The 16,827-nt window shown below is 37.4% G+C and overlaps 1 protein-coding gene across 1 annotated transcript; it reads left to right on the top strand.

Annotated features, from left to right (window-relative positions):
• Positions 1 to 232: 232 nt before the first annotated feature.
• On the top strand, positions 233 to 1,174 carry LOC142446766 (olfactory receptor 52E5). Its single transcript, XM_075548507.1, has one exon. It carries the CDS (start codon positions 233 to 235, stop codon positions 1,172 to 1,174), a length of 942 nt encoding a protein of 313 aa, XP_075404622.1.
• Positions 1,175 to 16,827: the final 15,653 nt, after the last annotated feature.

Raw genomic sequence — 16,827 nt, 5'->3', positions numbered from 1 at the left:
AAATTGTTTGCTCAGTTTGTGTGCAGGGGAGGCAAACACTTCCGAGTCTGAGTGTCTCTTTAACTGGAACTCATATTCTTTCTGTAGGTCGCCTCTGCTGTGTTATGGAATTAAGGAATGGATTTTCTGTTTTTCCAAGAAATAGGCAATGTGTTATAACAGAGGCTTGGGTTCTTCACTGCAAGCAAGAAAAATCCTGCAAACAATGTGGCTATAATAAATTCCCTCCAATATGTTTCATTACAACAAAACAGAGTTCCACCCCGCCTCCTTCCTTCTGATGGGAATTCCAGGGCTGGAAGATGCACATATCTGGATTGGCTTTCCTTTCTTTGCAGTGTATCTGGTAGCTCTCCTGGGGAATATCACTGTACTGTTTGTAATCCAGACTGAGCGCAGTCTCCACCAGCCCATGTTTTACTTCCTGGCCATGTTGGCTGGCACTGATCTGGGCCTGTCCACAGCTACTATCCCAAAGATGCTAGGCATTTTCTGGTTCAATCTCAGGGAAATTGTGTTTGGTGCCTGCATCACACAGATGTACATCATTCATATATGCACTGGTCTGGAATCTGTGGTGTTGACAGTCATGGCCATTGACCGCTATGTTGCAATCTGCAACCCCCTGAGATATAGCATGATCCTGACTAACAAGGTGATAGCCATTTTGGGCATAGTTATCATCCTCAGAACTTTGTTATTTGTAACTCCATTCATATTCCTTATCCTCAGGTTGCCTTTTTGTGGTGTCCGTATTATCCCCCATACCTATTGTGAACACATGGGCTTGGCAAAGTTAGCTTGTGCCAGTATTAGGATCAATATTATCTACGGTTTGATAGCTTTCTCGGTGGGATACATTGACCTTTCTGTGATTGGATTTTCCTATGTCCAAATCCTCCAGGCAGTCTTCCATCTCCCATCCTGGGATGCTCGGTTTAAGGCACTTAGTACCTGTGGCTCCCACGTCTGTGTCATGTTGGCCTTCTACCTGCCAGCTCTCTTCTCATTCATGACACATCGCTTTGGACACAACATCCCTCATTATATTCATATCCTTCTGGCTAATTTGTATGTAGTTGTTCCCCCTGCCCTTAACCCTGTTATCTATGGGGTCAGGACAAAACAGATAAGAGAGCGTGTACTAAGAATACTTAACCCTAAAATCCATTGACATTTATCCAAGAGTTCTCCCATTTTTTTTTCAATAGGACGATAATGATGTTAAAACAGAAGTAAGCACTAAAAACTTTTTAAACTAGACACTTTTGTCCTGTTTTCATAAGCTAATTACATCATATATCCCTCATTGGCAGAGACCATTACATACCTAGAAAAAGTGACCCAGAGCAAACTACTCAGAAATGTGCTAGTAAATATATTAGAATTTTAAACTAAAAATAAGGAATTTTCATTGTCTCAATGGGAGAAGAAGAACGTAGGTATTTGTGTACATATATTTTTTAAAAAATTAAATTGATGTCAAAATATTCACAAAAGCAAGGTAACCCTGGAGTAGCATTTTCAGAAAACTAACAATATGTATGGACCAAGGATTTTGTATCTGACTGTTATCAAAACTAAAAATTAGAGAAAATCAATTTTAAACATTCATAAATCAAAAGAATATTACATATGACTTCTTATTGGATCTCCTAGAAAATAAATTTCATTTAATTAAAAAAACTGATATGAAATTAAATATGTTTAATTACAATTTAAGACAGAAACAAGAGATAGTATGTGAATGCTATGTTATGACCAAGTAGAAATTATGCAACTAGAAATGAAGAGGGAGAAAGATAAAAACATATCAGCATATGACAAAACTATTGCTAAAGCATTTGTAAGAATTAAAGGGTAAAATTTTAAAATATCAAGCAATAAAATGGGTTGAGAAAAGAGCATAGAGATTTACAAAATTGTTACGAGTTTAAATAGAAGTAAATCACAAAAATGAAAGACATGTCTTCCTAAGTAAGGATTTTTAAAGTGAAGGAAAACAATACATTAAGAGACCTGCCACTCTACCAGAGAAAAAACAGGATAACAAAAAGTTTACATTAATCCAAAGATGGTAAGAGTAAAAGGAGAATAATAAAAAAATAATTTGAAGGAAGATCCCAGGCATCCCTGCATCCCAGCAAGGAAGGCCCCAGGTGTTTTCACCCACATAGAAAAGAAAGAAGATTCTAGGGGCCACCTCATCCTAGAAAAGAGTACCCTAGGCTATCCTTGAGACCTAGCAAAGAAGGCCCCCGTCATTCCCTCCTCATTTCAATGATTACCCAAGCTGTCCAAGTAACCAGGCAAGGAAAGCCCTAGGCACACCTTCCCTCTTACAAGATAGGCAATAGTGACTCCTGGCAAAGAAGGCACCAAGCAAGCCTATGTCTCAGGAGGGAAAGCTCTAGCTGTACCCCCTCAAGGAAAACCCCAGCTGTCCCTGAGATCTGATGAGGTAGGCCCTGGCCACCCCTGTAACCCTATAAGGAAGTCCTCTCCTGTCCCCACCCCGAGTAAAGAAGGTCTCAGTTGTCTCTGAATCCCCAGCCTGGAAGGTCCTAGTCATTGCAACAATCTGCCAAGGAAAGTCCTGGGTTTACTTGCATCCTTGTATATTAGTCCCTTTTAATCCCTGTTCCCCAGTAGGGGAGATACCAAATGTATCCATAATGCAGTAAGAAGACCCCACCATGCCAAGACAAGGAAGGTCCCAGCTGTCCTCAGTATCCAGCAAGGAAGAATCTAGATGTCCGAGTCACCCAGCAAGAAAGCTTCAGTCATACATGCATCCAGTCAAGGAAAACTCAGTTCATACTAGCAAAGTGGCAATAGTAAAGTGCCATTCCATAACCCAGCAACCCACCCAAGACAAATAGCTACCCCACTATGCCATGGAAACAGCGGACAATTTCAGTATAAATAAATAAAATTTAAAAGCCACAAACAGCTAAAAACGAAAAAAAAACTAGACCCAAAGGAGTCCTCTGAAGAGAGGTTCTGGAAAATCCAGAATCCAATTCAGGAGAATGATGCTTATGTAAGTTAACAGATAGAGGATAGAATTTAAAAACAATAATCCTACATCTAATATGTTCCAGAAAATAAACAATAAGATAACATTATTATACAACATGGTAAAAGAGGTGATTAATAGAATCAAAGAAAAGAGAAGTGACTTAGTGAGCTTGAAGAAAATTATTCTGCATACAAAGAGAGATAAAATCAACAGTTAAAAATACCAAGAAATCTGAAGTCTAAAAATACTGTGAAAAACTATCAAGAGGAGCAACCTAAATCTCACTGCGATATTGGAGCAAGAAGAAACAAACCATATATATATATATATATATATATATATATATATATATATATATATATATATATATATACACATAGATAGATATAGATAGATGATAGATAGAGATAGATAGAAATAGTATAGGATATCATGAAAGAAAACTTCTCAAACACCACAAATGAGGAGAAAATAATTGTAAAATAAGCTGAGAGAACCCCAAACAGGATAGACTCAAAAAGAAAGATATCATGACATATAGTAGTCAAATTCCCCAATATCAAAGAAAAGAATAAAAGTTAGGAATAAATAAACAGTCCCCTACAAACGTGAACAAATAAGAGCAAGTTTGAACGTTTCAGGAGAAACTGCAAGCAAGAAGAAAATGGAGTGGCATATACCAAATTCTGAACAAAAAGTACTGCTCACCAAGAATCCTATATCCAACAAAGCTCTCTCTCTCTAATACAAGAGAGATTTGTAAAACACAGGATCAACATTACAAAAAATACTGACAGAAACACATTGGACAGGAAATCAAGAGTATCAGACAAATATGAGAGCAACATAGAAATCAACAACATCCAGAAATTAATGAAAAGAGTACTCAGAACAACACAAAAATAGATGAAGAATAATTAAACAAATTAAACCACAAAAACGCAACAAAAATGACAGCAAGAAACTTACACATGTCATAGATATTGAATGTCAATGGATTAAATGAACCAGTCAAGAGAAAGAGAGTAGCAAACTGAACTGCAAAGCTGGAACTATCAATATGCTCTCTCCAAGAGAAATATCTTAAACACAAAGGTAAAAATTGACTAAACATACATGGAAGGAGAAACATTTGCCAAAGTAATTCAGCAACAAAAAGCAGGAATAGTAATATTAATCGGATTAAATAGACCAGAACAAGAAAAAACATTATGTGTTACAAAAAAGGACACTACATAATGATTAAAGGAATAATAGAACAAGAAGACATATCCATATTAAACATATATGTCCCCAATGAAAGAACCTCAAAATGCATTAAGCAAACCATCAAACTTTCACAGAGGTAAAGACATAGACTACTTGTCAATAATCGTAGAAAACTTCATACACTACTGTCAAGAAAATAACTCAATAGACACAGAACTAAATAGCGCAGTTAACCAAATAAATCATTCCACCCAATAACAGACTATACATATTTTCAGCCCACACAGAAGATTCTCCAGCACAGATCATATGTTAAATCACAAAGCAATCTTAATGAATTTTAAAACTTTGCAAGTTTACATCCTATTTTCTCAGAATACAACTCTATAAAACTAGAATTCAATTACAAAAGACTAAGTGCCCAAAAATCAATTGCATGGAAATTAAACAACATACTACTTAAAAATGACTAGTTAATAGATCAACTAGAAGATGAAATTTTAAAATCCCTTGAAATAAATGATACAAGCACACAACATACCAAAACTTTTGAGACATAACAAAAGCAGTTATCAGGGAGCAATTTGTATCAATCAATGTCCAGGGGAAAAAAATAGAATACCAAAATCAATGCCTTAACATAACATCTCCAATAACTAGAACATGAGCAATAGAATAAACCTCCAACCACCACCACCAACAACAACAAAGGATTAAAGCAGAAATAAATATTGGAAAACAGGGAAAATGGGGAAAAAATTTAAAGGCAAGAAGTTGGTTCCTTAAGAGGATTTTAAAAATTGACAAATCACTAACAAACTTAACAAAAGAAAAGAAGGAAAAGTTGTGAATACCAGAATTAAAGTTGCACCCCACAAGAGAACCATATGAAATAAAAGAATAATACGCTGCTATGAGACTGTGCTCCAACTAAGCTTGAAAACAGATGAAATGAACAAATTTCTGGAAATACACCAACTACCAAAATTAACTCAGACTGATGTAGAAAACTCCAACAGATTAAAAAAAGACTAAGAAGAAAAAAGCGAGCAGGCCATTATAAAACTTCCAACCAAGAAAAGTTTTGGAACACATGGCTTCATAGGGGAATTCTGCCAAGTACTAAAAGAAGAATTGTCACTAATTCCATATAGACTATTCCAGAATATAGAGGAAAACAAACTCATTTTATAAAGTGAGAAGAACCCTGACACCAAAGCCAGGCCAAAGCACCATAAAGGTAGAAAACTTCAGACCAGTATATCGTATGAACATAAATGCTAAAATTCTCATCTAAATCCTGGCCAATAAAGTCCAACAATATGAATAATACTACAATATAAAATACAACAGTATAAAAATAATAATTCACTCTGATCAAGTAGGATTCATATCAGGTACACAAGAAGGGTTCAATATTAGAAAAGAAGCAATATAATCTCCATAAACAAACAAAAAATAAGAATGACATAATCATATCAATAAATGTAGAAAAGACATTTGACAATATTCAACACCATTCCTGAAAAAAATATTCAACAAAGGAGGCATGGAAAGTACTTTTCTCAGCATAATAAAGGCCATATATTAAAAGCAATGTCTAAGACCTTGCTAAGGGGAAAAAAACTAAGAGGATTTTCCCTTAAAATAGGAACCAGGCCAGATGCCTCCTATCACCTTCATTATTCAAAATTGTGCTGGAAGTTTTATCCTAAACCATTAGACATCAGAATTCAAATGGCAAAGAAGTGAACTTTCACTATTTGCAGATGACATGATTTTATATGTAGTAAACACCAATGACTTGTCAAAAAGATTGTTTAACACAATCGAAATATTTGGCAATGTGTCAGGATGCAAGATTAACATACAAAAATAAATCTGATTCCTGTATGCTAAGGAAGAGAACTCAGAAAAGGGTATTTTAAAATACATTATTTACAATAGCCACACAAAATATTAAATACTTAGGAACAAACCTAACCAGAAAAACAAATGGCCTGTATAAAGAAAACTGCAGAACACTATTACAAGAAACCAAAAGACACATACATAATTAGAATAGCTAATGTTCATGGGCAGGAAGACAATATTGTGACTATATCAATACTACTCAAAGAAACCTATAAATGCAGAACAATTCCTATCCAAATCCTAATTCATTATTTTTTTAAAAGTTAAAAAAAATTAACTTTATATGGAGAGTGAAGAGAGATAATGTAAGCAAAGAATTCTTTAAAAAGAAGAGTAGAGTAGGTGGCCTAACACTACCTGTCCTCAAAATCTGTTACACAACCAGAGTAGTCATAACAGTCTGGTACTGGTACAATGATAGATACATAGACCAAAGGAGCAGAATAGAAGATCCATAAATAAATACATCCACCTACAGGCAACTGATCTTCGACAAAATGCCAAAAAAAATTAAGGGAAAAAGTCAGTCTCTTGAATACATAGTGCTAAAAAAAGTGGATCTCCATCTGCAGAAGAATAAATTAGGACCCATACCTTGCCTCATGCTCAAAACAAACTCAAAATAAATCAAACCAGAACTATAAAGATTGTCAATGAGAAAAATTGGGACAAATTTAAGGGCCTTAGGGCACGACATAAACATACTACAAAATAAAACAAAACACACATAGAAGACAAATTAGATTACTTGGGCCTACTAAAACTAAGACACTGTATGCATCAAATGGCTTCATCAAAAGAGTAAAAAGAGAGCCCACTGAATGGGAAAATATTTTTAGAAAAAACACAAGGAACTAATCTCTAAAATCTATAGAACACTGCAAGATTTCAATATGAATAATACAATTAAAATTGGCGAAAACATGAACAGTGTACCAAAAATGATATTCCAATAGCTAACATGCATATTTAAAAAGCTCACAATAACTAGCCATCCAACAAATGCAAATCAAAACAACAATGGATTACTAGCTTGCATTGAGAATGACTGTATCATTAAAACAAATAAAACAGAAACATGCTGGAGCGTGTGCAGAGCAATTGGAACGGTCATACACTATTTGTGGACCTGTAAACATATATAATCATTGTGCAAAGTGCGCCTAACTTAAACAAGTTGAAATGACATTCCCAGAGGAACCAGCAATACCTCTGCTTGGTACATACCCCAAGTAAGTAACATGAACAGGTATGTGCTTTCCCGTATTCATGGCCATACTGCTCAAAAGAACAAGAAGATGGAAGCAGCCCCAAAGCCCATGAATAGAAAGAATAACTGAATAAATTTTGGAACATGTATATAATTCATACTATGCATCATTTAAAAATCTATGAAGCACCTCATGAAATAGATGGACTTGGTGAACACTATTTGAGCAAAGATAGTCAAACACAAAAGGGAAAATATTGTATGAGACCATTACTCTAAGGGAAAGAACCAAGAGAAAGACAGGCATGTTTCCAGGTCATATAATCATTTAATCCAGTGTCTCAAACCATGTGGTGGTGTGTCTGTCTAAAGCTTACAATCTGCTTTTCACGCTTTTATTTGTTCATTTTAAAACTACTCATTCAGAGTTAAATTCACCTCAGCAGGAGTCAATTTTGTATTTAGTGGAAATAGGGATAGAACCCAATAGCTCCTGTAATATAGCATTGTCCCATCACGTTCTCCAAACCTAACTCACCACCATTGAGGCCATTTCAACTTAAAGTGACCCTATAGGACAGAGTAGTACTGTACTTGGGGGTTTGCAAGACTGTGTCTCATCTTTCTCCTGAGGAGCAGCTAACACCACCAGGGCTCTTCATTGTCCAACAGTCACTAAATAAATAGACACTCTTATAATGACAATCAGTGGATTTCAATGGGAATTCATAACTAAATCAGGGAAGTGATACGTCTCTGAGATGTGGATTTCATTTCTATTGATGGGTAAATGAAGGAGGGGGAGCCTGTCTTTGGGGAAAATGCTTAAGAGTACTTATATGGATTCCTAATGGAAGAATCCATCCAGCATTATCTCTAAGAATGAATTTTTAAAATATCATTTTACTGGGGGCTCATACAACTCTTATCACAATCCATCCATCCATTGTGTCAAGCACATTTGTATATTCATTGCCATCATCGTTCTCAAAACATTTGCTTTCTACTTGAGTCACCTGCATCAGCTCCTCATTTTCCCTGCCACTCCCTCCCTCATGAATTCTTGATAATTTATAAATTATTATTATTTTGTCATGTTTTACACTATCCAACATCTCCCTTCACCCACTTTTCTATTGTCCGTCCCCCAGGGAGGAGGTTATATGTAGATCCTTATAATCAACTCCCCTGTCCTACCCCACCTGCCTCCACCCTCCGGTATTGCCACTCTCACCACTGGTCCAGAAGGGATCATCTGTCCTGTATTCCCTGTACCAAGTGTACATCCCCTGGTCTAGCTGGATTTGTAAGGTAGAATTGGGATCATGATAGTGGTGGGGAGGAAGCATTTAAGAATTAGAGGAAAGTTGTATGTTTCATCATTGCTACACTGCACCCTGTCTGGCTTGTCTCCTCCCTGGGACCCTTCTGTAAGGGGATGTCCAGTTGCCTACAGATGGGCTTTGGCTCCCCACTCCACACTCCCCCTCATTCACAATGATGTTATTTTTTGTTCTTTGATGCCTGATACCGGATCCCTTTGACACCTCATGATTGCACAGGCTGGTGTGCTTCTTTCTTGTGGGCTTTGTTGCTTCTGAGCTAGATGGACACTTGTTTACCTTCAAGTATTTAAGACCCCTGATGCTATATCTTTTGACGGCGGACGCCATAAGCTTTCTTCACCGTATTTGCTTAAAGCATGAATTTTTTTTACTAAGTTTCTTTTCAGCACCCTGTCATATGCTCTATACTACCTGTATTTAAGATTTTGTCTTTTTGAGGCGTATAGCATTCTTCATAGACCATATCAGAATTATATAATTTGGAAACCCCCTTAAGGGAACTGGACACCTGCTGAAGACTCTTTTGGATTTAGAGCTGAAATACATTCATGTGACAAGAAGTAAAGGACTGCTAGCGCAAGGTCATGGATTTGGAATTTAGTGGACTTGGATTCAAAGCTCTTGTTTTTGAGATTGCCCCATAATTGGCAACTTAAGATGATCATAAGCATTCTTGCTAATTTCATGCTTTGTTTGCATTTTGTGACGTCTTGGTCCTATAGACATATTCCTGTAGTTTTGCCTTAGTTAATAAGTGAATGGGATTTTTGACATGTGTTTAACACTCATTGCTTCTTAAGAAGTGTTCATTTACTTAAGTTTTTAATTTTTGTAAATGAAAATCCCAGGTATTTAATCTAAAAAGCTTTTCATATGTATATATTTTCCTTTTCTCAACAGTACTTTAAAATATATAACATTAACTATATTAATGATACTATTATTATAATAACCAAAAATCTCATGACATGGCTATTATTTAAATTATATCTCAAAAGGCTAATAATGCTGCCTTTAGAGTGGACCAGGGATGTATATAAATTTAGATACATGAGTGAATTTTGTGTTTGCACTTAATTATAAGCCCTAAACAGAATACAATGAGTTCTTACAAGGTGGTCTTGCGCAATACTTGGCTTCGTGAAGTGATTACTGAAGATATGGGTGCTATTGAAAAGAGTGATGGAGACAGAAGATAGTACCCAGCTATCACAAAGAATAAAATCTGTACTGCCAGTCCACAGGGAAGGAGAATGCCAGTCCATATGATCCAAGGATTGTAAATAATAAAACTGAAGATCAGAGAAAAATTATATGAGAGATTAAATTCTGAACACCTGATTTGCAGAAAGCTATAGATGACATTGAAAATCCAATCAATTTGTTGGACTAGGGATGCGAATTATCTTGCTCTCAGGATGCTTAGTGAAGTTAAATTTAACATATTATCATTTGTTTCCCCTTTCAACCCATTTTCAGTTTGTTCTGGTTTGAATTATCTTCTGCTCCCTCTTGAATTGAGGTTTTTCTGTATTTTATTTGGTTGCCATGTTTGGGTTTTTCTGTTGTTGTTGTTTTTGGTATGAGCCTCTTTGTATGAAGTCCAGGACAGTTAAATCCATAAAGACAGTAACTCGATGAATAATTCCTTAGGGTTATGTTAGGGAGCTTGTGGGGTAAAGGGGAGCTATTATTAATGTGTACAAAAGTGAGGAAAATGTTCTAAAATAGATTGTGGTGATGATTGCATGATTCTTTTAAATATTTTTAAACCATTTAATTGTATGACGCATGAATTATATATCAATATCTAGCTCAGAAGCAATAAAGCCCACAAGAAAGAAGCACACCAGACTCTGTGACCACAAGGTGTCAAAGGGATCAGGTATTAGGCATCAAAGAACAAAAAGTCATATCATTGTAAATGAGAGGGAGTGCAGAGTGGAGACTTAAAGTCCATCTGTAGGTAACAGGACACCACCTTACTGAAGGGTCACAAGGAGGAGACGAGCCAGTCAGGGTGCAGTGTAGCAACATTGGAACAGATACCTTTCCTCTAATTCTTTAATGCTACCTCTCCCCCACTATCATGATCCCAGTTCTACCTAACAAATCCAGTTAGACCAGGGGATGTACATTGGTACAAGTAGGAACCGGAAACACAGGGAATCCAGGACAGATGATTCCTTCAAGACCAATGGGGAGAGTGGCGATACCAGAGGGTGGAGGGAAGGTGGGGTGGAAAGGGGCAACCGATTATAAGGATCTACATATAACCTCCTCTCTGGGGGATGGACAACAGAAAAGAGGGTTAAGGGAGAAGTCGGACAGTGTAAGACATGACAAAATAATAATAATTTATAAATTATCAAGGGTTCATGAGGGAGTGGGTAGTGAGGAGGGAGGGGAAAATCAAGAGCTGATGCAAGGGGCTCAAGCAGAAAGCAAATGTTTTGAGAATGATGATGGCAATGAATGTACAAATATGCTTGACAAAATTGATGTATGTATGGATTGTGATTAGAGTTGTATGGGACCCCAATAAGATGATTTTTTAATGCTAAAAAACTGAACTATACATGATTCTCAAAAAAATAAATCCCATGAGACTATACATAAAAGTATATCAATAAGTACATAAAGTAAATATACTAAATTATACAAATAAAGGATTATTTACAAATTTAAAACATCTGAAACGGAACAGTTTTCTGCTTAGAAGAAACAAAATTTAAGTATGCTATTAGGTGTTAATCATAGCAACCTCCGTACATTACAACAAAACACTGCCTGGTGGAGGTCCATTCTCATAATTGCTGTCACCATTGCAGCCACTCTGTTAATTCACCTCCTTGACAGCCTTTTTCTTTACTATTGACATTTTCCTAAGCATGCTGTCCTCTTCAGGAACTAGTCTCTCCTGATAACATGCCCAAAGTACGTGAGGGGAAGTCTTGCCATCCAAGCTTCTGAGGAATATTTTGATTGTAATTTTTCCAAGACACCTTTGTTTGTCATTTTGGCAATCCACAGTACTTTCAGTATTCTTCCCTGGAACCATAAATTCAATACCTTATGTACTCAAGTATAAGCCAACCCGAATATCAGCCAAGGCACCTAATTTTCCCACAAAAACGGCATAAAAATATGCTGAAAAACTTGGCTTATACACAAGTACATAACAATCTTGTACACCAATCCTGTTCAGATTTCCTTAATATTGTACAACTTTCACATTCATATTAGTCAATTTCAAATACCCTGCTTTAGGGCAGGTGCCATATTTCCCAAAATAACATCCCTGAGTCTCAACACTTTAAAGAGGTCTTGTGCAGCAGATTTTCCCAGTGTGCTTTGTCGTTTAATTTTCTTAGTTGCTGCTAATATTAGCAATAACTGTGGATCCAAGCAATATGAAACCATTGACAACTTCAAACTTATCTTCATTTATTTTGATATTGTCTATTGGTACAGTTAAGTGTATTTTTGTTTTATTTACATCGAATTGTTATCCATACTGAAGTCTTTGATTTTTATCAGCAAGTTCTTTTTGAAATCATTTGGAATGTCCTCAGTACGTGCTACAAGTGCCCCTCACTTCCATCAAGCAAGATTGTGTCATCTGCATATCACAGGTTGTTAATAAACCATCCTCCATACCAATGACATGTTCTTCAGCTTCTCGGATTTCTTGTGCAATATACAGATACAATAAGTATGGTTAAAGGATACAAACATGAAACACACCTTTACTGGTTTTAAACTACTCAGCGTTCGCTTGTTCTGTTGGAATACCTACCCCTATTCAATGTGCAATTTCATGAGCACAATGAGGTGTCCTGAAATTTCCATCTTCTGAATGTTATACATAGTTATGATGCATACAATCTAATGCATTTGCATAGTCAATAAAACACAAGTAAATATCTCTCTGGAATCCTCTCCTAATGTCCATCTGATATCAGCAATGTTTTCCTTTGCACCACTTCTTCTGAATCCAATTTGAATGTCTGGCAGCTCCATTTTGATGTACAGCTGCAGCAATTATTCAATTATCTTCAACAATATGTTCCTTTCTTGTTATTAATGTCATTGTATTATAATTCCCCTACTACTCAGCTACTTTTCTTTGGAATTAGTGCAAATATGGACCTTTTCTAGTTGGTTGGCTAGACAGCTAGTGGTCTTCCAAATCTCTAGTATGTGCTTACCATTGCCTCATCAACTTGTTGAATCACCTTCACTGGTTTTATTCATAGAATAAGACTTGTTTATTTGTGATTGTTTTTATACTTACTTCTCTAATCTTTTATTGAAAATGTATTGATCTTTAAGGTTTATTCTGTGAATTATTAGTACATTTTGATTGCATGTTTGATCAGTTTCAGACTTTAGAAGCTGGTAAAAACTTCAGTTTCTTCATCTTTTGTATTAGTGGTTAGTGCACAAATTGGAAAAATAGTCTTATTAACTGGTCTTCCTTACAGGTATATAGATATTATCTAATGGCTGATAATGTGAATATCCCATGATATAATCTAATAATGAAATCAACTCCATGATGAGATCTCCTGTTAAGAACTCAAGCATTGTGGGGAGAAGGTTGTTGTTGTAGACTCTGTTGAATCACTTCAAATTCATGATCACTCTACATACAACAGAATGAAATAATACCTGACCCTGCACTGTCCTCACAATTGTTATTTTGTTAGAACTCATCCTTGCAGCCACTGTGCCAGTCCATCTTGGCAAGGTTCTTCTGTACGTTTAGTGAGTCAGCTTTTAACTTAAAATTTGAATAGGTCCAATTGGGGGAAAATGGCGACCTGATAGGACCCACTCATCAGGAACTCCTCCTGTCAGACCAGAAAATTGGGAGGTAAGGTGGAGGAAACGGGGAGGTGGAGTCCTGAAATTAGAACTAGGGTGCCAGGATCTCTCCTGAACCCCTTTTGTGTGGGATTTGCATTCACAAAGCAAACCAAGAATGCTCTAAATCACTCTAGCTTTGGTGAGCCAAAGGACGCCGGCTGCTCCCATGCCAGGGAGCAGCAACTTCTGCAGGCAGACTCCTGAGAGGGGACAAAAGCCCACATATGAGAGGAACCCCATGCTAGAGCTTTATGTGTGGTTGGCTGCCTTGAGCTAACAGCCTGGGGAATGGTGGTGGCGGGTAGCTAAAATATAGAGAAGAAGAAAAACCAGATATTTACCTCAGGTAGATCTTGGTTTGAGAGAAAATAAGCAGAAAATCAGGAGTCCAGGGAGCGAATTTAGTTCCAGTTGTATGAGAAGGAAACAACCCCCCTGATAGGCTGGATCTCCCCCTTGGGGGTCAGCCTGACAGCCCCCAAATTGGAGCACATTACAAGCATAATTTTCAAAAAGGGTGAAATATATACTATTGGTTTAAAACTCAAACCCAAGTGTAGTTGCTCAGTTGCAAGGAGCCCAGAGGTGGGAGTACCTTGACATAAATTAGCATAAGAAGAAAACTAGTTAAGGAATGCCAGAACTCAGCTATAGGGCCTGACTGTCTTTTGTATAACAAAGACCTGCTATAGCAAGTGTCAGCTTTAAACAGTAAGTAGCTGCAGCCCAGAGACCATGGGAGACAATTTCATTTGATTTGATTCCAGCTGGCCAGGGTATAAAAATAAAAAACAAAAAATAAAATCCTCTGATCTAGTAAGCACCAACAGACTAGATAGGACAATAAGCTGAGCTTCCCTCTCAGTAATTCTATACATAGCTGGGGAGGCCCTGCCTGTCCTGGGGCCCTAGACAGGTCTGTGGGAATACCGCAACACCCCTCCTGCACCCCCTCCCCGCCCCTGCAGCAGTGCTACATACAGCACAAAGGCAGGTACACCAGCGAACTCCAGCACTCAATTGACACCAGCCACTGCTCTGATCTTGCCTTTGAAATAATCCCACACAGCATCTGTGGAACCCTACATCAAACGGGTACACCACCTCACTACCTTGAGGAAGAGTTGGGACTCCTCCATCCTCACAGACAAGTGCTCAAGTCTCAGTTATCTCCTTACCTACTACTCTTTTTCTTCTAACTCTAATTAATAGCCCTTCTATCTTTCCCACTGCAGTCAGTCCCAATGAGTTCAGGATCCTATTTGGTTTTTTCTCTGTTTCTTCTTTTTTCCTCTTTTTTTTTCTTTTGCTCTTTCTCCTCTTCTCTCCCACTCTCTCCTATCATATGCTACTACTGGCTTCCAGGTCACTAACCTCTGCTTAGGGAAAATCAACTCAAATAGCAGGAGGAACTCCAGCCTGTCCTCAGTGGGAGTGCTGTACACCACACAAAGCAGCTGGGACAAAGATCTACACTGTGCTGCACAGTTGAGGAAACCTCCATCAGACCTCTAAGGTGATCTCATCAACTAGGGGAATTCTGCCCAGCACCACTGGGTCCTGGCATTAAAAGGGCACATCAACCTGCCATTTTAGGGCAGTGTCTAAACCCCTCTGACCCCATATTCAAGCAATCAATGATCACCTATCACTTTATTCTTTATTCCCTCCTTTCTCTTTATTCTCTTTTTCTTTCTCTCCTCTTTCTGTCTTTGTCCTCTTCACCTCTCTCTCTGCTTGTATGATTCTCTATGCTTCCTCTCATTCCTTTCACATGCAACTGCAGGTTCCCAGACCCCTACACTCTGCCTAGGGCAACTCTGTCCTCCCAGGGAGTAGCCTGACTCCTAAGACATACGAACTCCCCAAGAGAGAGCCCAGGGCTCATCGACTCAGGAACATGACTCCAGGCTCCTCTAAAACAATACATAAACAACAACAAGTTTTAACAGCTTCAACTAAAAAGAAATAGAAACAGAAGGCAATGTTGGAAGATGTCATTAACCTAATGATGGGCAAAGAATAAGCAGATATTGACCTGCCACAAAAAGAAATTTTCAAAATGCTGCTTGAAGTCATAAAGGATATGAGGGAAGCAATGAAGAAAAAGATGAAATGATAGAGGACATAAAGGCAACGTGCCAAAGGAAAATACAAGAGTTAAGGGATGAAATAACAAAATCCAGTGACAAATTGACAGACCTTGACAATAGGCTTGAGGAGGCAGAGATTCACACCAGTGACCTAGAGGATAACCAAGCAGACCTCAGCAAATGGCAAAAACAGTCAAATAAGACAATCAAAGAATCTGAAGAAAACCTGAGAGCCATGACTGATGCTATGAAAAGGTACAATATTAGAATAATTGGACTACCAGAACAAGACACAACAAAGAAGTCAACAGCGAAAATTGCAAGGGAATTCTTAGAGGAAAACTTCCCCAGCTTAATAAATGAAAATCAGGAAACCATTCAAGACGCTGAAAGAACACCAGCCAGATTGAATCTCAAGAAGAAGTCACCAAGATACATAATTGTGACATTATCCAACTATGAGGAAAAGGAGAAGATAATAAAAGCAGCTAGGGAAAAGCAAAAAGTCACATATGTAGGTACTAGAATAAGAGTATGTTCAGATCTATTGGCAGAAACAATGAAGAAGAGAAGAGAATGGAGTAACATATTCCAAAAATTGAAGGAAAATAACACAAACTGAAGAATACTTTACTAAGCCAAATTATCTATTAAGATAGATGGAGAAGTAAGAGTCTTCCCAGACAGGGACAACCTCAACAAACACATAAAAAGAAACCAATGATACAAAATATCTTGACTGGTCCAGTACTGGCAGAAGATCAACACTCACCAAGGGCAAATAAGAGACCATTACATAAAACAACTCCACCTATAGGGTGACAAAGAGGAAACAGGCCCCAAGATAGCATCAGCTCAAAAGTGGAAAGAAGGAAAACATAAACCACACACAAAATATGAAGATAAGATAGGTAGACAGGAAAATATCCAACACAAAAGGTACAAGATGACATCACAGAGTCCACACCTGAATATAATAACACTGAATATCAATGGCCTGAACTCAGGCATTAAAAGGCAGAGGCTAACCGACTGGCTCAGGAAACATAACCCATTGATCTCCTGCATCCAGGAGACTCATCTCAAGTTTACAGACAAAAATAGGTTTAGAATTAATGGTTGGAGAAAAATATATCAAGCAAATTATAATGCAAAAAAAGC

Source organism: Tenrec ecaudatus, chromosome 4, assembly GCF_050624435.1.
Source record: "Tenrec ecaudatus isolate mTenEca1 chromosome 4, mTenEca1.hap1, whole genome shotgun sequence".
In the NCBI taxonomy this organism is placed as follows: domain Eukaryota; kingdom Metazoa; phylum Chordata; class Mammalia; order Afrosoricida; family Tenrecidae; genus Tenrec; species Tenrec ecaudatus.
This window is presented reverse-complemented; position numbering and strand designations above follow the sequence as displayed.